Genomic DNA, 26,419 nt, shown 5'->3' on the forward strand with positions numbered 1-26,419 from the left:
GTGATGACATCTAGGTTCCTCGCACTTTATTTCTCAGTTTGTGCCTTCGAGAAAATACAAAAATTCCAAAAAATGAATTTTCGTTGTTGTTGGACCCCTCCCAGGATGCATTGTGGTATTTGCCGCCGACCACGAATGGAAATAAATCACAGTAATGAGAAGGCAGAAAAGGGGAATGAGGAATGAAAAAGTGGGGGGGGGGACTGAATTTAAAGGGGACTTCTGCATGAATGTGGAGGTAGGATCAGTGGTCTACCTTAAAGCTCATGGACCCCAATGCAAGAGCTCCAACGGGGCCCCCAATTATGGCAAGCCTTTAATAGCGTTGGTATATTCATATAGGCCAAAAGGGAATTTTAGGACCCCTTAGGCTTCGGGCCTGAGTGCAATTGCAAACCCTGCTTCCATTGTAGTTATTTCCCTGGACAGAATCCTGGGCGAAAACAATAGAAGGAAAACAATGTAACAGCAGCGGAGATCGTTACATTATCCACCATATAATCCGGCATCTGATAATCCGGCATGCAGCATCTAAAGGGGCTCTGACCTCCAAGAACTATGTACCAGAGATAGCCCATGGGGTCCCTAAGAGAGAGGGGGGCCCAGACCTGGGTGGTCTTCTCCTTTGCTGAGTGAATGAAGGGAACCTGTACAGGATTCCAGGGTGGGAGAAAACAAATGGCTGCAGGAAGGTGTGAAGAGGTTCTTCTGTACCATAAATCAGACCCCCCCCTCCCCCCCACCCTTCTAAATGAATCTCTGCAACTAACAGCAGCACAGAGGATTTCCAGGACTGGACTCATACTGTTACAGGAGACCTTGAAATACATTTTTTATTTATTTTTTTATTTCAGGAGTTAAATTCGGCCTCTAGCCCCTCGGTTGCGAGACGGATTGTTCTGCCCGGGGTTCAGGAACGCTGTTATTTTCTTTGAAGCCCCCCTGAGAGCAGCTTTATGTAATTCGCTCTGCAGAGCTGGAACAGCAATTACAATCCCTGAAATTTCTGAAGTTGGAAAAAAAAAAAAAAGAAAAAAAAAGGATTTTGCAGAAATGTCACCGTTTTTCCGAATAGTTAATAACAAAATAAGTAAATATTGAACTAAAATGTAACAAAAAGTATCACAGACCTAAATCCTTCCAGGTCTGATCCTGGGGGGGTGGGTGGATGTAAATGTCCTTTATCACCCACATATGGGAGTAGAGGGCTCGGATTACAGCAGGGTCCCTTCTCCTTCTCCTTCTCCTTCTCCTTCTCCTTCTTTCCTCTGGAAACATCTTGATGTTCTGTCTCCGCAGAGAATCATCTACCAGGAATCGTCTTGCAAGGACCAAGAATTTGGGGACAATTTTCAGGTTGGTGAAACTTAGTTGGGAACATTTCGCCTGACTTTTCCTTCTAACTTTACAAGGGGACAATGAAGCAGAGTTTATAGAGGAGAGCACTGCTCCATCTAATCAGTATATACTCAGATGTAGCAGAGCTGACATTGTCATTTGGTACAACTCATGAAATGTGTTATTTGCACACTGTCCCAGTGCCATTCCCTGTACTCCTATGAAGGTTTAATAACAAACTCAGCTCTGCTATATCTTATGTACATGAACTGTGGGGGGATTCTGCTGCCTTGTCCAACATGTAAACAGCAGCTGGTAGTGAAAGCAGTGTAGTAGAGCTGAGGGTCATTTTTCAATGTAATATACCGTTATATCATATATCATTTATAATAATAATAATCTTTTTATTTATATGGCGCCAACATATTCCGCAGCGCTTTACAATTCAGACAATTTACAGACACGGTCCCCATCAGGGCTCACAATCTAGATTCCCTATCAGTATGTCTTTGGATCTGAAGCTGCATTATTGACAAATTCAGCTCTGCTCCATCTATTAAGTCCTTGTCCAGTATGTAACCTTTATATTATATAATGTTATATTATATTATATTGTGCCTTTATTGTGTAATGAGCTCCTGTTATATACAAGTCTGATGCGACTTACACATTCAAATGTCATATAAAGGCTACTGGAGTGAAAAAAAAATCACTACTTTCACTTGAATGCCATATACCTATAATAAGGCAGCCACCACTAGAGGGAGCGCATGAGCTTAAGGTGTATACAGCATGCAGGGAACTCCCCCTAGTGGTGGATGCAGACAGGATTTTATCATGTATCTCTGTATACAGGGGGATCCCCCTAGTGGTGACTGCAGACAGAATCATATGAATCTCTGTATACAGGGAGCTCCCCCTAGTGGTGGCTGCAGACATAATCTTATCGTGTATCTCTGTATACAGGGAGCTCCCCCTAGTGGTGTCTGTAGACAGGATCTTAACATGTATCTCTGTATACAGGGAGCTCCACCTAGTGGTGGCTGCAGACAGGATCTTATCATGTATCTCTGTATACAGGGAGCTCCCCCTAGTGGTGACTGCAGACAGGATCTTATCATGTATCTCTGTATACAGGGAGCTCCCCCTAGTGGTGGCTGCAGACAGAATCTTATCATGTATCTCTGTATACAGGGAGTTCCCCCTAGTGGTTGCTGCAGACAGGATCTTATTGTAACATCCCTGGTGGCGTGCTGGCATGGCTTACCTCCTCCCACCATGCAAGAAAGCCATCTTACTGATCAGTCCAGGCTGCACACTTTGCTCCCGTACCTGCTGTGTGCATGTCTCTTGTCTGATTGCTTAGGGCGGCAGCGCGGTTACTGCCTGATTCTTATAGTTACTGTGTGCGCACTCCTAATGCGTCCCCAGCCTATTGCTGTGAGTCACTGGATACGTAAACCCCCTCCACCCAGTAGGAGTTGCCTGTGCAACACTTGCTTTCAGTGTGTTCTGTGCAACTGAGTTGCCAGGTCCTGTCCTGTATCTTGTCTGCTTCTGACACCCTGGGGGCTGTATACCCAGGCCTGTTACCTGTATCTGTGACTTCTAGTCTGTTCCGCCACCCTGGGGGCAGTATACCCAGGCCCGTTACCTGTATCTGTGACTTCTAGTCTGTTTCCGCCACCCTGGGTGCTGAGTTCCCAGGCTCGTTCCTGTATCTTGTTCCTGGTTCAGTTTCTGTCTGAACAGTGTCCTAGGCCGTTACTTGTTTGTCTCTATGTCTGTATCTTCCCTTTTCCTGCAGTGTCTGAACCTGCACCTAACTCCAACTCGTTGTCTCTGTACTTCTGTTTGTGAGTTTAGTGTCCATTCGCTACTTCATTGTAAGTACCTTGTGTGTATTTGCTCTCCTCTGCTTGTCTACCGCACCTGCGGGTTTTGCTCTGCTCTGCTTGTCTACAGCACCTGCGGGTTTTGCTCTGCTCTGCTTGTCTACTGCACCTGCAGGTTTTGCTCTGCTCTTTTACCGCACCTGCGGGTTTTGCTCTGCTCTGCTTATTTACCGCACCTGCGGGTTTTGCTCTGCTCTGCTTGTCTACTACACCTGTGGGTTTTGCTCTGCTCTGCTTGTCTACTGCACCTGCGCGTTTTGCTCTGCTCTGCTTGTCTACCGCATCTGCGGGTTTTGCTCTGCTCTGCTTGTCTACCGCACCTGCGGCTCAGCTCCTGTATCCCAGTCTGTACTGGTCCCTATCCTGCCTGCGTTCATACCTGCCAGTACCCACCTGTCTGCATACCAGCCGTGCCTGCCAGTACCCACCTGTCTGCATACCAGCCGTGCCTGCCAGTACCCACCTGTCTGTATGCCAGCCTAACCTGCCTGTTCCTGCATTCCCCGGTGTGGGTCAACAGCTATGACTGGGGTCTGACCTAGAGTAGCACCTGGTCCCTCTACTCGGTTCCTCCCTGGTTCACGGAGTCGACTGAGCCGCCGTGCGACCTTGGTCGGACCGAGTTGATACTTAGTCACACCACTCCAGGCACTCCTCGGTTCATGGTCCAGTGGGATCACTAACCACGCTCACGACAGTCAGTCCGGGTGTGTGCACAAAACTTATCATGTATCTCTGTATACAGGGAGCTCCCCCTAGTGGTGGCTGCAGACAGAATCTAATTATGTATCTCTTTATACAGGGAGCTCCCCTAGTGGTGGCTGCAGACAGGCTCTTATCATGTATCTCTGTATACAGGGAGCTCCCCCTAGTGGTGGCTACAGACAGGATCTTATCATGTATCTCTGTACACAGGGAGCTCCCCCTAGTGGTGGCTGCAGACATAATGTTATCATGTATATCTGTATACAGGGAGCTTCCCCTAGTGGTGGCTGCAGACAGAATCTTATCATCTATCTCTGTATACAGGGAGCTCCCCCTAGTGCCGGCTGCAGACAGGATCTTATCATGTATCTCTGTATACAGGGAGCTCCCCCTAGTGGTGGCTGCAGACAGGATCTTATCATGTATCTCTGTATACAGGGAGCTCCCCCTAGTGGTGGCTGCAGACAGGATCTTATCATGTATCTCTGTATACAGGCAGCTCCCCCTAGTGGTGGCTGCAGACAGAATCTTATCATGTATCTCTGTATACAGGGAGCTCCCCCTAGTGGTGGCTGCAGACAGGATTGTATGTATCCCTGTATACAGGGAGCTCCTCCTAGTGGTGTCTCTAAGAATTTTCTAATGTAACTGTATTTCTGTGCAGTGGATTTGGAGCTCTGTATCACTCACTTCAATGTCTTATTCTTGGTCTTCTCTCCTCAGGTACATTATATTGATCATCTGACTGATACATTGCCATCCATTTGGCTTTGAACATGAGCAGAATTAACAAAGTGGGATTTTTAGTGGTTTTCATTTTACTGTCACAATGCACCAAACCTTCCTTGTCTCAGGCCGACTGCTCGGGGGCTTTGTGCAAACCCCTGGAGCATTGTATATTGGAGGTGGTGGAGGAGGGGTCCTGCTGCCCATCCTGTGCACAGCTCGGGTGCCCCTGTGAAGGATACCAGTACTACGACTGCGTCAGTGTTGGATTTCAAGGTGGAAAAGTTCCAGAAGGCGAGTCTTACTTTGTCGACTTTGGCAGCACGGAGTGCAGGTGCCCCCCCGGAGGTGGAAGGATCAACTGCCATTTTATACCGTGTCCTGAACTACCACCAAATTGCATTGACATCCTGCAGCCGGCAGACGGTTGCGCTCAGTGCGGTCGGATTGGTTGCATCCATGGCGAGGAGAAGTACGAGGCCGGGCACACGTTTCACATGTCGCACTGTAAGTTCTGCCATTGTCCCAATGCTGGGGGCGAGTTAATGTGCTATGCCATTCCCGACTGTGACATGGAGGGAGATAACACCACCGAGAGTGACCCCGAGAGACAGTTTGACTATCTCTACAGCCACGAGCAGGACCCCCAGGAGATTGTGGATAAAAACAATAACTACAAGAGGAACGCTCTGCAGGATCACTCCATGGTGGACTATGAAGATATCACAGATGAGGAGGTGACCATCTTACCAACCACTGCAACTTCCATCATCCTGGTGGAATACACCACTGCCCATTACTCAACTGAAGCTACTACCCAACCATCCACCATGGTCTACCCCTCCGAGAGCAGCACCACTATGGTCTACCCCTCCGAGAGCAGCACCACTATGGTCTACCCCTCCGAGAGCAGCACCACCATGGTCTATCCCTCCAAGAGCAGCACCACCATGGTCTACCCCTCCGAGAGCAGCACCACCATGGTCTACCCCTCCGAGAGCAGCACAACCATGACTCCCATAACTTTCAACGATAGTGGGGTTAATGCCAAGACCACCACCCAACCAGATGTGGTAGAGCCAAGCACCAGCCCTGCCCCCACCTCCCCGCATGAGCCCATGGAGGAAATCAAAGCCTCGCCAATGGCAAACAGCGTGGAGAAAGACAAAACCCTGGAATCAGAGCCACAAATAAACCAAACGCAGGAGCCGGATCTGGGCGTAAATAAAGATTTCCCTGAAGGGGAAAGGGAAGGAAACGACGTCTCCTCAACCTTGAAAGCAACGGCAGCATCTGTTCACTGGAGCCCAAGTCCCTCTGAGGGGCCACAGGTCACCTTCACTAGTCTGGGGGCCCCGATGGACATTCTCAATCAATCCAGACATGATGGTAAGATGCTGTGTACACGAGGAGAGGGAGCTACATTAAGGGTACGGTTACACTTGTGGCCATGGATTTGACATATGTGCATCCTGGGACCCTCCAGCCATTCCAGAACTACAACCCCCAATTTACTGACATGACTGGAGACGCTCAGGCTGCCAATGCATCCTATATACTTATCCCCAGAACCTCGGTCAACCGTCCTGGCCCATCCAAAGCCCCATGAGGCTCAGTTCATAGACCATATGTGCAATATAACAGGTTTTATAGGGGCCCTTTCTGCAAGATGGAGGGGCATTGCCATCTAAAAGGGAAATTATAACGCACCCACAGTGAATTAAGTGTTGCATAAGCCATACACACAGACAATGGCAGACACAGAGGCCTCTGTGCAAGAACAGTGTATGGGCCCTTCTCTGTGTCTGTGACAGGACCTGCTCAATCATTTGGAGGTGCATGTGGCACCCTGACCTCTTAAGCCCTTGTGCGACTGCACATGTTGCACCAATGATATGTTCGCCCCGCATAGAGATGCAGTATAGATATATCTGACTTGCGGGGACGACTCGGGGGGACGTTGTGGAGAGCCACGACGGCCCTGCTCAATGATGAGCAAATGATGTTCAGACATAAGCCCCCAGTTCCCAGATTTCCCACATGTCAGGGACTTCCTGCCCCAGAGATTCCTTATAGCGCCCCCCTGTGAAAGTGACTGGTACCACTCGTCAGGGTTAAATTTCAAGGTGGGCAGGTTCTAAAGTCCAAACCCTGCAGCCGTCAGATGTGTGTATTATAGGTTTGTCTGAGATTCGGCACATGGCTATCCTTAGTTGTGAGGGTCGATAGGTGTCTGCAGAGGGGTCCGGAAAGGGAGGAGAATCTGAGGAAGAGAAGGATCTGGAGGGGACAGAGAAATTGCAAGGGTTATAGAGGAATTTTGAAGAGGACTTGTGGTCTGGAGAAAGACAAAGGGGTTTGGAGGATGATAGAAGAGTCTGTAGGGGGAAAGAGGAGTCTGGAGGGGGTAAAGGGAGTTTCAACAAGGACAGGGGAGTCAGGAGGGAGAGTGATGAGTCTGGAGCATAACAGAGGAGTCTGGAGGGAGGAAGGGGAGCCGGGAAGAGGACAGGTGAGTCTAGAAGGAGACAGATAAAAGTCTGCAGGATGACAGAGGGGTCTGGAGGGGACAGAGGGGTCTGGAGGATGACAGAGGAAACTGGAGGAAGACAGAGGAGTCTGGAGGAAGACAGAGGGGTCTGGAGGGGACAGAGGGGTATGGAGGGGACAGAGGGGTATGGAGGGGACAGAGGAGTCTAGAGAATGACAGAGGAGTCTGGAGGGAGGAAGGGGAGCCGGGAAGAGGACAGGTGAGTCTAGAAGGAGACAGATAAAAGTCTGGAGGATGACAGAGGAAACTGGAGGATGACAGAGGAGTCTGGAGGAAGACAGAGGGGTCTGGAGGGGACAAGGGAGTCTGGAGAATGACAGAGGGGTCTGGAGGATCACAGAGGGGTCTGGAGGGGACAGGGGAGTCTGGAGAGGACAGAGGGGTCTGGAGGATCACAGAGGGGTCTGGAGGGGGCAGGGGAGTCTGGAGAATGACAGAGGGGTATGGAGGATGACAGAGGAGTCTGGAGGAAGACAGAGGGGTCTGGAGGGGACAGGGGAGTCTGGAGAATGACAGAGGGGTCTGGAGGATCACAGAGGGGTCTGGAGGATCACAGAGGGGTCTGGAGGGGACAGAGGAGTCTGGAGAGGACAGAGGGGCCTGGAGAATGACATACGGGTCTGGAGGATGACAGAGGGGTCTGGAGGGGACAGAGGGTCTGGAAGTGTCTGGAGGATAACAGAATGGTCTGGAGGGGACAGGGGAGTCTGGAGAATGACAGAGGGGTCTGGAGAATGACATACGGGTCTGGAGGATGACAGAGGGGTCTGGAGGGGACAGAGGGTCTGGAAGTGTCTGGAGGATAACAGAATGGTCTGGAGGGGACAGGGGAGTCTGGAGAATGACAGAGGGGTCTGGAGGGGACAGAGGGGTCTGGAGGGGACAGGGGAGTCTAGAGGACTTTTGGATGAAGCAGTAGTCTCCAGGAGGAGGACAGAGGGGTCTGTAGGGGCATACATTTTTTGTGAGGGGGGCATTAGGCTTTGTAGGGGGACAGAGGCATGCATATGAAAAGAGATTGTGGAGAAATCGCTGTTGGCCGCAGAAGATGCCATGTTTAGCCGTAGCAGGGGCCACTATGAAGTCCTGGTTTGTCACATGGGCGCTGAAGATTGGCCGTGAATTTCCTAGGGAGGTGGGAATCCTTTCATTGTTGGGGTGCCCTCTTTTGCTGTTTTGTGGGTGCCATAGCTCTGGGGGCTCTGGCTGCTGTAATCTCTGGTTCCTTGGGACTTGCTTTCTGCTGATTTCCCTTCTAATTATCTCTTGGCTCAATCTCGTCCCAGTGGAAGAATTTTGTGTGGAATTTGTGCTGAGACATTTTGCAGCCACAATGATCCCAGGACACGTTATCTCTGTCTGTAGATAAGGGCTGTGAGACGTCAAGGCCCCGCATGTTCACAGCCGCCGGCAGGATGCCTGATCTTATCCGGGGTCCAGGCCATCGCGTGCTGTTAGTGGGGTCCAGGCCATCACGTGCTGTACGTGGGGCCTCTGGAATGTCAGGACCGTGGGCTCGCGGTCTGAGACCGTAATGATGGCGGATCTTACGTCTTTCCCATGTGAACGTCCTGGAAAATATCAATATCAATATCATGTCACCTCCAGGGAAAATCTAACTAATTCCATCAAAACCTTCTAATACATTGTAACGACAGAGCAAAGGTCATCACTACATGAACCAGAGAACACAGACAAAAACCGCAACACCCTCTACACATAGGAAATCAGAAACTCCTGGACCCCCATGATCACTACTGTATAACACATATGGCTCATGGTGAGACCCTCCTATATGTGACTGTTATCAGCCCCTCTTATAACGCTCCAGTACTGATATAACCTCCAGACATTACACCATATATGACTGATATCAGCCCCTCTTATAACGCTCCAGTACTGATATAACCTCCAGACATTACACCATATGTGACTGATATCAGCCTCTTATAACGCTCCAGTACTGATATAACCTCCAGACATTACATCATATGTGACTGATAACAGCCTCTTATAACGCTCCAGTACTGATATAACCTCCAGACATTACATCATATGTGACTGATAACAGCCTCTTATAACGCTCCAGTACTGATATAACCTCCAGACATTACACCATATGTGACTGATATCAGCCTCTTATAACGCTCCAGTACTGATATAACCTCCAGACATTACATCATATGTGACTGATAACAGCCTCTTATAACGCTCCAGTACTGATATAACCTCCAGACATTACATCATATGTGACTGATATCAGCCCCTCTTGTAACGCTTCAGTACTGATATAACCTCCAGACATTACATCATATGTGACTGATATCAGCCTCTTATAACGCTCCAGTACTGATATAACCTCCAGACATTACACCATATGTGACTGATATCAGCCCCTCTTATAACGCTCCAGTACTGATATAACCTCCAGACATTACACCATATGTGACTGATATCAGCCTCTTATAACGCTCCAGTACTGATATAACCTCCAGACATTACACCATATGTGACTGATATCAGCCTCTTATAACGCTCCAGTACTGATATAACCTCCAGACATTACATCATATGTGACTGATATCAGCCTCTTATAACGCTCCGGTACTGATATAACCTCCAGACATTACATCATATGTGACTGATATCAGCCTCTTATAACGCTCCAGTACTGATATAACCTCCAGACATTACACCATATGTGACTGATATCAGCCTCTTATAACGCTCCAGTACTGATATAACCTCCAGATATTACACCATATGTGACTGATATCAGCCTCTTATAACGCTCCAGTACTGATATAACCTCTAGACATTACACCATATGTGACTGATATCAGCCTCTTATAACGCTCCAGTACAGATATAACCTCCAGACATTACACCATATGTGACTGATATCAACCTCTTATAACGCTCCAGTACTGATATAACCTCCAGACATTACATCATATGTGACTGATATCAGCTCCTCTTATAACGCTCCAGTACTGATATAACCTCCAGACATTACACCATATGTGACTGATATCAACCTCTTATAACGCTCCAGTACTGATATAACCTCCAGACATTACATCATATGTGACTGATATCAGCTCCTCTTATAACGCTCCAGTACTGATATAACCTCCAGACATTACATCATATGTGACTGATATCAGCCTCTTATAACGCTCCGGTACTGATATAACCTCCAGACATTACACCATATGTGACTGATATCAGCCTCTTATAACGCTCCAGTACTGATATAACCTCCAGACATTACACCATATGTGACTGATATCAGCCTCTTATAACGCTCCGGTACTGATATAACCTCCAGACATTACACCATATGTGACTGATATCAGCCTCTTATAACGCTCCAGTACTGATATAACCTCCAGACATTACATCATATGTGACTGATATCAGCCCCTCTTATAACGCTCCAGTACTGATATAACCTCCAGACATTACACCATATGTGACTGATATCAGCCTCTTATAACGCTCCAGTACAGATATAACCTCCAGACATTACACCATATGTGACTGATATCAACCTCTTATAACGCTCCAGTACTGATATAATCTCCAGACATTACACCATATGTGACTGATATCAGCCTCTTATAACGCTCCAGTACTGATATAACCTCCAGACATTACATCATATGTGACTGATATCAGCTCCTCTTATAACGCTCCAGTACTGATATAAACTCCAGACATTACATCATATGTGACTGATATCAGCCCCTCTTATAATGCTCCAGTACTGATATAACCTCCAGACATTACACCATATGTGACTGATATCAGCCCCTCTTATAACGCTCCAGTACTGATATCACCTCCAGACATTACATCATATGTGACTGATATCAGCCTCTTATAACGCTCCAGTACTGATATAACCTCCAGACATTACACCATATGTGACTGATATCAGCTCCTCTTATAACGCTCCAGTACTGATATAACCTCCAGACATTACACCATATGTGACTGATATCAGCCCCTCTTATAACGCTCCAGTACTGATATAACCTCCAGACATTACACCATATGTGACTGATATCAGCCCCTCTTATAACGCTCCAGTACTGATATAACCTCCAGACATTACACCATATGTGACTGATATCAGCCCCTCTTATAACGCTCCAGTACTGATATAACCTCCAGACATTACATCATATGTGACTGATATCAGCCTCTTATAACGCTCCAGTACTGATATAACCTCCAGACATTACACCATATGTGACTGATATCAGCTCCTCTTATAACGTTCCAGTACTGATATAACCTCCAGACATTACACCATATGTGACTGATATCAGCCCCTCTTATAACGCTCCAGTACTGATATAACCTCCAGACATTACATCATATGTGACTGATATCAGCTCCTCTTATAACTCTCCAGCACTGATATAACCTCCAGACATTACACCATATGTGACTGATATCAGCTCCTCTTATAACTCTCCAGTACTGATATAACCTCCAGACATTACATCATATGTGACTGATATCAGCCTCTTATAACGCTCCAGTACTGATATAACCTCCAGACATTACATCATATGTGACTGATATCAGCCTCTTATAACGCTCCAGTACTGATATAACCTCCAGACATTACATCATATGTGACTGATATCAGCCCCTCTTATAACGCTTCAGTACTGATATAACCTCCAGACATTACATCATATGTGACTGATATCAGCCTCTTATAACGCTCCAGTACTGATATAACCTCCAGACATTACACCATATGTGACTGATATCAGCCCCTCTTATAACGCTCCAGTACTGATATAACCTCCAGACATTACACCATATGTGACTGATATCAGCCTCTTATAACGCTCCAGTACTGATATAACCTCCAGACATTACACCATATGTGACTGATATCAGCCTCTTATAACGCTCCAGTACTGATATAACCTCCAGACATTACATCATATGTGACTGATATCAGCCTCTTATAACGCTCCAGTACTGATATAACCTCCAGACATTACACCATATGTGACTGATATCAGCCTCTTATAACGCTCCAGTACTGATATAACCTCCAGACATTACACCATATGTGACTGATATCAGCCTCTTATAACGCTCCAGTACTGATATAACCTCTAGACATTACACCATATGTGACTGATATCAGCCTCTTATAACGCTCCAGTACAGATATAACCTCCAGACATTACACCATATGTGACTGATATCAACCTCTTATAACGCTCCAGTACTGATATAACCTCCAGACATTACATCATATGTGACTGATATCAGCTCCTCTTATAACGCTCCAGTACTGATATAACCTCCAGACATTACACCATATGTGACTGATATCAACCTCTTATAACGCTCCAGTACTGATATAACCTCCAGACATTACATCATATGTGACTGATATCAGCTCCTCTTATAACGCTCCAGTACTGATATAACCTCCAGACATTACATCATATGTGACTGATATCAGCCTCTTATAACGCTCCGGTACTGATATAACCTCCAGACATTACACCATATGTGACTGATATCAGCCTCTTATAACGCTCCAGTACTGATATAACCTCCAGACATTACACCATATGTGACTGATATCAGCCTCTTATAACGCTCCGGTACTGATATAACCTCCAGACATTACACCATATGTGACTGATATCAGCCTCTTATAACGCTCCAGTACTGATATAACCTCCAGACATTACATCATATGTGACTGATATCAGCTCCTCTTATAACTCTCCAGCACTGATATAACCTCCAGACATTACATCATATGTGACTGATATCAGCCTCTTATAACGCTCCAGTACTGATATAACCTCCAGACATTACACCATATGTGACTGATATCAGCCCCTCTTATAACGCTCCAGTACTGATATAACCTCCAGACATTACACCATATGTGACTGATATCAGCGCCTCTTATAACGCTCCAGTACTGATATAACCTCCAGACATTACACCATATGTGACTGATATCAGCCCCTCTTATAACGCTCCAGTACTGATATAACCTCCAGACATTACATCATATGTGACTGATATCAGCCTCTTATAACGCTCCAGTACTGATATAACCTCCAGACATTACATCATATGTGACTGATATCAGCCTCTTATAACGCTCCAGTACTGATATAACCTCCAGACATTACACCATATGTGACTGATATCAGCGCCTCTTATAACGCTCCAGTACTGATATAACCTCCAGACATTACACCATATGTGACTGATATCAGCCCCTCTTATAACGCTCCAGTACTGATATAACCTCCAGACATTACACCATATGTGACTGATATCAGCCTCTTATAACGCTCCAGTACTGATATAACCTCCAGACATTACATCATATGTGACTGATATCAGCGCCTCTTATAACGCTCCAGTACTGATATAACCTCCAGACATTACATCATATGTGACTGATATCAGCCTCTTATAACGCTCCAGTACTGATATAACCTCCAGACATTACACCATATGTGACTGATATCAGCTCCTCTTATAACGCTCCAGTACTGATATAACCTCCAGACATTACATCATATGTGACTGATATCAGCTCCTCTTATAACTCTCCAGCACTGATATAACCTCCAGACATTACACCATATGTGACTGATATCAGCTCCTCTCATAACGCTCCAGTACTGATATAACCTCCAGACATTACATCATATGTGACTGATATCAGCCTCTTATAACGCTCCAGTACTGATATAACCTCCAGACATTACACCATATGTGACTGATATCAGCCTCTTATAACGCTCCAGTACTGATATAACCTCCAGACATTACACCATATGTGACTGATATCAGCCTCTTATAACGCTCCGGTACTGATATAACCTCCAGACATTACACCATATGTGACTGATATCAGCCTCTTATAACGCTCCAGTACTGATATAACCTCCAGACATTACATCATATGTGACTGATATCAGCTCCTCTTATAACTCTCCAGCACTGATATAACCTCCAGACATTACATCATATGTGACTGATATCAGCCTCTTATAACGCTCCAGTACTGATATAACCTCCAGACATTACACCATATGTGACTGATATCAGCCCCTCTTATAACGCTCCAGTACTGATATAACCTCCAGACATTACACCATATGTGACTGATATCAGCGCCTCTTATAACGCTCCAGTACTGATATAACCTCCAGACATTACACCATATGTGACTGATATCAGCCCCTCTTATAACGCTCCAGTACTGATATAACCTCCAGACATTACATCATATGTGACTGATATCAGCCTCTTATAACGCTCCAGTACTGATATAACCTCCAGACATTACATCATATGTGACTGATATCAGCCTCTTATAACGCTCCAGTACTGATATAACCTCCAGACATTACACCATATGTGACTGATATCAGCGCCTCTTATAACGCTCCAGTACTGATATAACCTCCAGACATTACACCATATGTGACTGATATCAGCCCCTCTTATAACGCTCCAGTACTGATATAACCTCCAGACATTACACCATATGTGACTGATATCAGCCTCTTATAACGCTCCAGTACTGATATAACCTCCAGACATTACATCATATGTGACTGATATCAGCGCCTCTTATAACGCTCCAGTACTGATATAACCTCCAGACATTACATCATATGTGACTGATATCAGCCTCTTATAACGCTCCAGTACTGATATAACCTCCAGACATTACACCATATGTGACTGATATCAGCTCCTCTTATAACGCTCCAGTACTGATATAACCTCCAGACATTACATCATATGTGACTGATATCAGCTCCTCTTATAACTCTCCAGCACTGATATAACCTCCAGACATTACACCATATGTGACTGATATCAGCTCCTCTCATAACGCTCCAGTACTGATATAACCTCCAGACATTACATCATATGTGACTGATATCAGCCTCTTATAACGCTCCAGTACTGATATAACCTCCAGACATTACATCATATCTGACTGATATCAGCCTCTTATAACGCTCCAGTACTGATATAACCTCCAGACATTACATCATATGTGACTGATATCAGCTCCTCTTATAACTCTCCAGCACTGATATAACCTCCAGACATTACACAATATGTGACTGATATCAGCCCCTCTTATAACGCTCCAGTACTGATATAACCTCCAGACATTACACCATATGTGACTGATATCAGCCTCTTATAACGCTCCAGTACTGATATAACCTCCAGACATTACATCATATGTGACTGATATCAGCCTCTTATAACGCTCCAGTACTGATATAACCTCCAGACATTACATCATATGTGACTGATATCAGCTCCTCTTATAACGCTCCAGTACTGATATAAACTCCAGACATTACATCATATGTGACTGATATCAGCCCCTCTTATAACGCTCCAGTACTGATATAACCTCCAGACATTACACCATATGTGACTGATATCAGCCCCTCTTATAACGCTCCAGTACTGATATCACCTCCAGACATTACATCATATGTGACTGATATCAGCCTCTTATAACGCTCCAGTACTGATATAACCTCCAGACATTACACCATATGTGACTGATATCAGCTCCTCTTATAACGCTCCAGTACTGATATAACCTCCAGACATTACATCATATGTGACTGATATCAGCTCCTCTTATAACTCTCCAGCACTGATATAACCTCCAGACATTACACCATATGTGACTGATATCAGCTCCTCTTATAACGCTCCAGTACTGATATAACCTCCAGACATTACATCATATGTGACTGATATCAGCCTCTTATAACGCTCCAGTACTGATATAACCTCCAGACATTACATCATATGTGACTGATATCAGCCTCTTATAACGCTCCAGTACTGATATAACCTCCAGACATTACATCATATGTGACTGATATCAGCTCCTCTTATAACTCTCCAGCACTGATATAACCTCCAGACATTACACCATATGTGACTGATATCAGCCCCTCTTATAACGCTCCAGTACTGATATAACCTCCAGACATTACACCATATGTGACTGATATCAGCCTCTTATAACGCTCCAGTACTGATATAACCTCCAGACATTACATCATATGTGACTGATATCAGCCTCTTATAACGCTCCAGTACTGATATAACCTCCAGACATTACATCATATGTGACTAATATCAGCTCCTCTTATAACTCTCCAGTACTGATATAACCTCCAGACATTACATCATATGTGACTGATATCAGCTCCTCTTATAACTCTCCAGCACTGATATAACCTCCAGACATTACATCATATGTGACTGATATCAGCCTCTTATAACGCTCCAGTACTGATATAACCTCCAGACATTACACCATATGTGACTGATATCAGCCCCTCTTATAACGCTCCAGTACTGATATAACCTCCAGACATTACACCATATGTGACTGATATCAGCGCCTCTTATAACGCTCCAGTACTGATATAACCTCCAGACATTACACCATATGTGACTGATATCAGCCCCTCTTATAACGCTCCAGTACTGATATAACCTCCAGACATTACATCATATGTGACTGATATCAGCCTCTTATAACGCTCCAGTACTGATATAACCTCCAGACATTACATCATATGTGACTGATATCAGCCTCTTATAACGCTCCAGTACTGATATAACCTCCAGACATTACACCATATGTGACTGATATCAGCGCCTCTTATAACGCTCCAGTACTGATATAACCTCCAGACATTACACCATATGTGACTGATATCAGCCCCTCTTATAACGCTCCAGTACTGATATAACCTCCAGACATTACACCATATGTGACTGATATCAGCCTCTTATAACGCTCCAGTACTGATATAACCTCCAGACATTACACCATATGTGACTGATATCAGCGCCTCTTATAACGCTCCAGTACTGATATAACCTCCAGACATTACATCATATGTGACTGATATCAGCCCCTCTTATAACGCTCCAGTACTGATATAACCTCCAGACATTACACCATATGTGACTGATATCAGCCTCTTATAATTCTCCAGTACTGATATAACCTCCAGACATTACACCATATGTGACTGATATCAGCCCCTCTTATAACGCTCCAGTACTGATATAACCTTCAGACATTACACCATATGTGACTGATATCAGCGCCTCTTATAACGCTCCAGTACTGATATAACCTCCAGACATTACACCATATGTGACTGATATCAGCCTCTTATAATGCTCCAGTACTGATATAACCTCCAGACATTACATCATATGTGACTGATATCAGCCTCTTATAACGCTCAAGTACTGATATAGCCTCCAGACATTACACCGTATGAGACTGATATCAGCCTCTTATAACGCTCCAGTACTGATATAACCTCCAGAAATTACATCATATGTGACTGATATCAGCCTCTTATAACGCTCCGGTGCTGATATAACCTCCAGACATTACACCATAAGTGACTGATATCAGCCTCTTATAACGCTCCAGTACTGATATAACCTCCAGACATTACACCATATGTGACTGATATCAGCCTCTTATAACGCTCCAGTACTGATATAACCTCCAGACATTACACCATAAGTGACTGATATCAGCCCCTCTTATAACGCTCCAGTACTGATATAACCTCCAGACATTACACCATAAGTGACTGATATCAGCCTCTTATAACGCTCCAGTACTGATATAACCTCCAGACATTACACCATATGTGACTGATATCAGCTCCTCTTATAACGCTCCAGTACTGATATAACCTCCAGACATTACACCATATGTGACTGATATCAGCCTCTTATAACGCTCCAGCACTGATATAACCTCCAGACATTACACCATATGTGACTGATATCAGCCCCTCTTATAACGCTCCAGTACTGATATAACCTCCAGACATTACATCATATGTGACTGATATCAGCCTCTTATAACGCTCCAGTACTGATATAACCTCCAGACATTACACCATAAGTGACTGATATCAGCCTCTTATAATGCTCCAGTACTGATATAACCTCCAGACATTACACCATAAGTGACTGATATCAGCCCCTCTTATAACGCTCCAGTACTGATATAACCTCCAGACATTACACCATAAGTGACTGATATCAGCCTCTTATAACGCTCCAGTACTGATATAACCTCCAGACATTACACCATATGTGACTGATATCAGCTCCTCTTATAACGCTCCAGTACTGCTATAACCTCCAGACATTACACCATATGTGACTGATATCAGCCTCTTATAACGCTCCAGCACTGATATAACCTCCAGACATTACACCATATGTGACTGATATCAGCCCCTCTTATAACGCTCCAGTACTGATATAACCTCTAGACATTACATCATATGTGACTGATATCAGCCTCTTATAACGCTCCAGTACTGATATAACCTCCAGACATTACACCATATGTGACTGATATCAGCCTCTTATAACGCTCCAGTACTGATATAACCTCCAGACATTACATCATATGTGACTGATATCAGCTCCTCTTATAATGCTCCAGTACTGATATAACCTCCAGACATTACACCATATGTGACTGATATCAGCCTCTTATAACGCTCCAGTACTGATATAACCTCCAGACATTACACCATATGTGACTGATATCAGCCTCTTATAGCGCTCCAGAACAGATAAAACCTCCAGACATTACATCATATGTGACTGATATCAGCCTCTTATAACGCTCCAGTACTGATATAACCTCCAGACATTACATCATATGTGACTGATATCAGCCCCTCTTATAACGCTCCAGTACTGATATAACCTCCAGACATTACATCATATGTGACTGATATCAGCCCCTCTTATAACGCTCCAGTACTGATATAACCTCCAGACATTACATCATATGTGACTGATATCAGCCTCTTATACCGCTCAAGTACTGATATAACCTCCAGACATTACACCGTATGTGACTGATATCAGCCTCTTATAACGCTCCAGTACTGATATAACATCCAGACATTACATCATATGTGACTGATATCAGCCTCTTATAACGCTCCGGTGCTGATATAACCTCCAGACATTACACCATAAGTGACTGATATCAGCCTCTTATAACGCTCCAGTACTGATATAACCTCCAGACATTACACCATATGTGACTGATATCAGCCTCTTATAACGCTCCAGCACTGATATAACCTCCAGATATTACACCATATGTGACTGATATCAGCCCCTCTTATAACGCTCCAGTACTGATATAACCTCCAGACATTACATCATATGTGACTGATATCAGCCTCCTATAACGCTCCAGTACTGATATAACCTCCAGACATTACACCATATGTGACTGATATCAGCCTCCTATAACGCTCCAGTACTGATATAACCTCCAGACATTACACCATATGTGACTGATATCAGCCTCTTATAACGCTCCAGTACTGATATAACCTCCAGACATTACACCATATGTGACTGATATCAGCCTCTTATAACGCTCCAGCACTGATATAACCTCCAGACATTACACCATATGTGACTGATATCAGCCCTTCTTATAACGCTCCAGTACTGATATAACCTCCAGACATTACATCATATGTGACTGATATCAGCCCCTCTTATAACGCTCCAGTACTGATATAACCTCCAGACATTACACCATTTGTGACTGATATCAGACTCTTATAGCGCTCCAGTACTGATATAACCTCCAGACATTACATCATATGTGACTGATATCAACCTCTTATAACGCTCCAGTACTAATATAACCTCCAGACATTACATCATATGTGACTGATATCAGCCCCTCTTATAACGCTCCAGTACTGATATAACCTCCAGACATTACATCATATGTGACTGATATCAGCCTCTTATAACGCTCCAGTACTGATATAACCTCCAGACATTACACCATATGTGACTGATATCAGCGTCTTATAACGCTCCAGTACTGATATAACCTCCAGACATTACATCATATGTGACTGATATCAGCTCCTCTTACATCGCTCCAGTACTGATATAACCTCCAGACATTACACCATATTTGACTGATATCAGCCTCTTATAACGCTCCAGTACTGATATAACCTCCAGACATTACACCATATGTGACTGATATCAGCCTCTTATAACACTCCAGTACTGATATAACCTCCAGACATTACACCATATGTGACTGATATCAGCCCCTCTTATAATGCTCCAGTACTGATATAACCTGCAGACATTACACCATATGTGACTGATATCAGCCCCTCTTATAACGCTCCAGTACTGATATAACCTCCAGACATTACATCATATGTGACTGATATCAGCCTCTTATAACGCTCCAGTACTGATATAACCTCCAGACATTACACCATATGTGACTGATATCAGCTCCTCTTATAACGCTCCAGTACTGATATAACCTCCAGACATTACATCATATGTGACTGATATCAGCTCCTCTTATAACTCTCCAGCACTGATATAACCTCCAGACATTACACCATATGTGACTGATATCAGCTCCTCTCATAACGCTCCAGTACTGATATAACCTCCAGACATTACATCATATGTGACTGATATCAGCCTCTTATAACGCTCCAGTACTGATATAACCTCCAGACATTACATCATATCTGACTGATATCAGCCTCTTATAACGCTCCAGTACTGATATAACCTCCAGACATTACATCATATGTGACTGATATCAGCTCCTCTTATAACTCTCCAGCACTGATATAACCTCCAGACATTACACAATATGTGACTGATATCAGCCCCTCTTATAACGCTCCAGTACTGATATAACCTCCAGACATTACACCATATGTGACTGATATCAGCCTCTTATAACGCTCCAGTACTGATATAACCTCCAGACATTACATCATATGTGACTGATATCAGCCTCTTATAACGCTCCAGTACTGATATAACCTCCAGACATTACATCATATGTGACTGATATCAGCTCCTCTTATAACGCTCCAGTACTGATATAAACTCCAGACATTACATCATATGTGACTGATATCAGCCCCTCTTATAACGCTCCAGTACTGATATAACCTCCAGACATTACACCATATGTGACTGATATCAGCCCCTCTTATAACGCTCCAGTACTGATATCACCTCCAGACATTACATCATATGTGACTGATATCAGCCTCTTATAACGCTCCAGTACTGATATAACCTCCAGACATTACACCATATGTGACTGATATCAGCTCCTCTTATAACGCTCCAGTACTGATATAACCTCCAGACATTACATCATATGTGACTGATATCAGCTCCTCTTATAACTCTCCAGCACTGATATAACCTCCAGACATTACACCATATGTGACTGATATCAGCTCCTCTTATAACGCTCCAGTACTGATATAACCTCCAGACATTACATCATATGTGACTGATATCAGCCTCTTATAACGCTCCAGTACTGATATAACCTCCAGACATTACATCATATGTGACTGATATCAGCCTCTTATAACGCTCCAGTACTGATATAACCTCCAGACATTACATCATATGTGACTGATATCAGCTCCTCTTATAACTCTCCAGCACTGATATAACCTCCAGACATTACACCATATGTGACTGATATCAGCCCCTCTTATAACGCTCCAGTACTGATATAACCTCCAGACATTACACCATATGTGACTGATATCAGCCTCTTATAACGCTCCAGTACTGATATAACCTCCAGACATTACATCATATGTGACTGATATCAGCCTCTTATAACGCTCCAGTACTGATATAACCTCCAGACATTACATCATATGTGACTAATATCAGCTCCTCTTATAACTCTCCAGTACTGATATAACCTCCAGACATTACATCATATGTGACTGATATCAGCTCCTCTTATAACTCTCCAGCACTGATATAACCTCCAGACATTACATCATATGTGACTGATATCAGCCTCTTATAACGCTCCAGTACTGATATAACCTCCAGACATTACACCATATGTGACTGATATCAGCCCCTCTTATAACGCTCCAGTACTGATATAACCTCCAGACATTACACCATATGTGACTGATATCAGCGCCTCTTATAACGCTCCAGTACTGATATAACCTCCAGACATTACACCATATGTGACTGATATCAGCCCCTCTTATAACGCTCCAGTACTGATATAACCTCCAGACATTACATCATATGTGACTGATATCAGCCTCTTATAACGCTCCAGTACTGATATAACCTCCAGACATTACATCATATGTGACTGATATCAGCCTCTTATAACGCTCCAGTACTGATATAACCTCCAGACATTACACCATATGTGACTGATATCAGCGCCTCTTATAACGCTCCAGTACTGATATAACCTCCAGACATTACACCATATGTGACTGATATCAGCCCCTCTTATAACGCTCCAGTACTGATATAACCTCCAGACATTACACCATATGTGACTGATATCAGCCTCTTATAACGCTCCAGTACTGATATAACCTCCAGACATTACACCATATGTGACTGATATCAGCGCCTCTTATAACGCTCCAGTACTGATATAACCTCCAGACATTACATCATATGTGACTGATATCAGCCCCTCTTATAACGCTCCAGTACTGATATAACCTCCAGACATTACACCATATGTGACTGATATCAGCCTCTTATAATTCTCCAGTACTGATATAACCTCCAGACATTACACCATATGTGACTGATATCAGCCCCTCTTATAACGCTCCAGTACTGATATAACCTTCAGACATTACACCATATGTGACTGATATCAGCGCCTCTTATAACGCTCCAGTACTGATATAACCTCCAGACATTACACCATATGTGACTGATATCAGCCTCTTATAATGCTCCAGTACTGATATAACCTCCAGACATTACATCATATGTGACTGATATCAGCCTCTTATAACGCTCAAGTACTGATATAGCCTCCAGACATTACACCGTATGAGACTGATATCAGCCTCTTATAACGCTCCAGTACTGATATAACCTCCAGAAATTACATCATATGTGACTGATATCAGCCTCTTATAACGCTCCGGTGCTGATATAACCTCCAGACATTACACCATAAGTGACTGATATCAGCCTCTTATAACGCTCCAGTACTGATATAACCTCCAGACATTACACCATATGTGACTGATATCAGCCTCTTATAACGCTCCAGTACTGATATAACCTCCAGACATTACACCATAAGTGACTGATATCAGCCCCTCTTATAACGCTCCAGTACTGATATAACCTCCAGACATTACACCATAAGTGACTGATATCAGCCTCTTATAACGCTCCAGTACTGATATAACCTCCAGACATTACACCATATGTGACTGATATCAGCTCCTCTTATAACGCTCCAGTACTGATATAACCTCCAGACATTACACCATATGTGACTGATATCAGCCTCTTATAACGCTCCAGCACTGATATAACCTCCAGACATTACACCATATGTGACTGATATCAGCCCCTCTTATAACGCTCCAGTACTGATATAACCTCCAGACATTACATCATATGTGACTGATATCAGCCTCTTATAACGCTCCAGTACTGATATAACCTCCAGACATTACACCATAAGTGACTGATATCAGCCTCTTATAATGCTCCAGTACTGATATAACCTCCAGACATTACACCATAAGTGACTGATATCAGCCCCTCTTATAACGCTCCAGTACTGATATAACCTCCAGACATTACACCATAAGTGACTGATATCAGCCTCTTATAACGCTCCAGTACTGATATAACCTCCAGACATTACACCATATGTGACTGATATCAGCTCCTCTTATAACGCTCCAGTACTGCTATAACCTCCAGACATTACACCATATGTGACTGATATCAGCCTCTTATAACGCTCCAGCACTGATATAACCTCCAGACATTACACCATATGTGACTGATATCAGCCCCTCTTATAACGCTCCAGTACTGATATAACCTCTAGACATTACATCATATGTGACTGATATCAGCCTCTTATAACGCTCCAGTACTGATATAACCTCCAGACATTACACCATATGTGACTGATATCAGCCTCTTATAACGCTCCAGTACTGATATAACCTCCAGACATTACATCATATGTGACTGATATCAGCTCCTCTTATAATGCTCCAGTACTGATATAACCTCCAGACATTACACCATATGTGACTGATATCAGCCTCTTATAACGCTCCAGTACTGATATAACCTCCAGACATTACACCATATGTGACTGATATCAGCCTCTTATAGCGCTCCAGAACAGATAAAACCTCCAGACATTACATCATATGTGACTGATATCAGCCTCTTATAACGCTCCAGTACTGATATAACCTCCAGACATTACATCATATGTGACTGATATCAGCCCCTCTTATAACGCTCCAGTACTGATATAACCTCCAGACATTACATCATATGTGACTGATATCAGCCCCTCTTATAACGCTCCAGTACTGATATAACCTCCAGACATTACATCATATGTGACTGATATCAGCCTCTTATACCGCTCAAGTACTGATATAACCTCCAGACATTACACCGTATGTGACTGATATCAGCCTCTTATAACGCTCCAGTACTGATATAACATCCAGACATTACATCATATGTGACTGATATCAGCCTCTTATAACGCTCCGGTGCTGATATAACCTCCAGACATTACACCATAAGTGACTGATATCAGCCTCTTATAACGCTCCAGTACTGATATAACCTCCAGACATTACACCATATGTGACTGATATCAGCCTCTTATAACGCTCCAGCACTGATATAACCTCCAGATATTACACCATATGTGACTGATATCAGCCCCTCTTATAACGCTCCAGTACTGATATAACCTCCAGACATTACATCATATGTGACTGATATCAGCCTCCTATAACGCTCCAGTACTGATATAACCTCCAGACATTACACCATATGTGACTGATATCAGCCTCCTATAACGCTCCAGTACTGATATAACCTCCAGACATTACACCATATGTGACTGATATCAGCCTCTTATAACGCTCCAGTACTGATATAACCTCCAGACATTACACCATATGTGACTGATATCAGCCTCTTATAACGCTCCAGCACTGATATAACCTCCAGACATTACACCATATGTGACTGATATCAGCCCTTCTTATAACGCTCCAGTACTGATATAACCTCCAGACATTACATCATATGTGACTGATATCAGCCCCTCTTATAACGCTCCAGTACTGATATAACCTCCAGACATTACACCATTTGTGACTGATATCAGACTCTTATAGCGCTCCAGTACTGATATAACCTCCAGACATTACATCATATGTGACTGATATCAACCTCTTATAACGCTCCAGTACTAATATAACCTCCAGACATTACATCATATGTGACTGATATCAGCTCCTCTTATAACGCTCCAGTACTGATATAACCTCCAGACATTACATCATATGTGACTGATATCAGCCCCTCTTATAACGCTCCAGTACTGATATAACCTCCAGACATTACATCATATGTGACTGATATCAGCCTCTTATAACGCTCCAGTACTGATATAACCTCCAGACATTACACCATATGTGACTGATATCAGCGTCTTATAACGCTCCAGTACTGATATAACCTCCAGACATTACATCATATGTGACTGATATCAGCTCCTCTTACATCGCTCCAGTACTGATATAACCTCCAGACATTACACCATATTTGACTGATATCAGCCTCTTATAACGCTCCAGTACTGATATAACCTCCAGACATTACACCATATGTGACTGATATCAGCCTCTTATAACACTCCAGTACTGATATAACCTCCAGACATTACACCATATGTGACTGATATCAGCCCCTCTTATAATGCTCCAGTACTGATATAACCTGCAGACATTACACCATATGTGACTGATATCAGCCCCTCTTATAACGCTCCAGTACTGATATAACCTCCAGACATTACATCATATGTGACTGATATCAGCCTCTTATAATGCTCCAGTACTGATATAGCCTCCAGACATTACATCATATGTGACTGATATCAGCCCCTCTTATAACGCTCCAGTACTGATATAACCTCCAGACATTACATCATTTGTGACTGATATCA

General features: G+C 43.7%; 1 protein-coding gene across 1 annotated transcript in view; it reads left to right on the forward strand.

The window, feature by feature from the left end:
• Nucleotides 1-1,237: 1,237 nt before the first annotated feature.
• LOC141206882 (uncharacterized) overlaps nucleotides 1,238-26,419 on the forward strand; it is a 163,259-nt gene continuing 138,077 nt past the window's right edge. The window contains exons 1-2 of the mRNA XM_073664250.1: nucleotides 1,238-1,356; nucleotides 4,662-6,053. Of these exons, the coding sequence (XP_073520351.1) occupies nucleotides 4,715-6,053 (1,339 nt within the window). The 5' untranslated portion in view covers nucleotides 1,238-1,356; nucleotides 4,662-4,714. The remainder of the gene's footprint in view (nucleotides 1,357-4,661; nucleotides 6,054-26,419) is intronic.

The sequence above is a fragment of the Phyllobates terribilis genome, unplaced genomic scaffold (assembly GCF_046119375.1).
Source record: "Phyllobates terribilis strain yellow unplaced genomic scaffold, ASM4611937v1 Scaffold_143__1_contigs__length_4665640, whole genome shotgun sequence".
Taxonomy (NCBI): Eukaryota; Metazoa; Chordata; class Amphibia; order Anura; family Dendrobatidae; genus Phyllobates; species Phyllobates terribilis.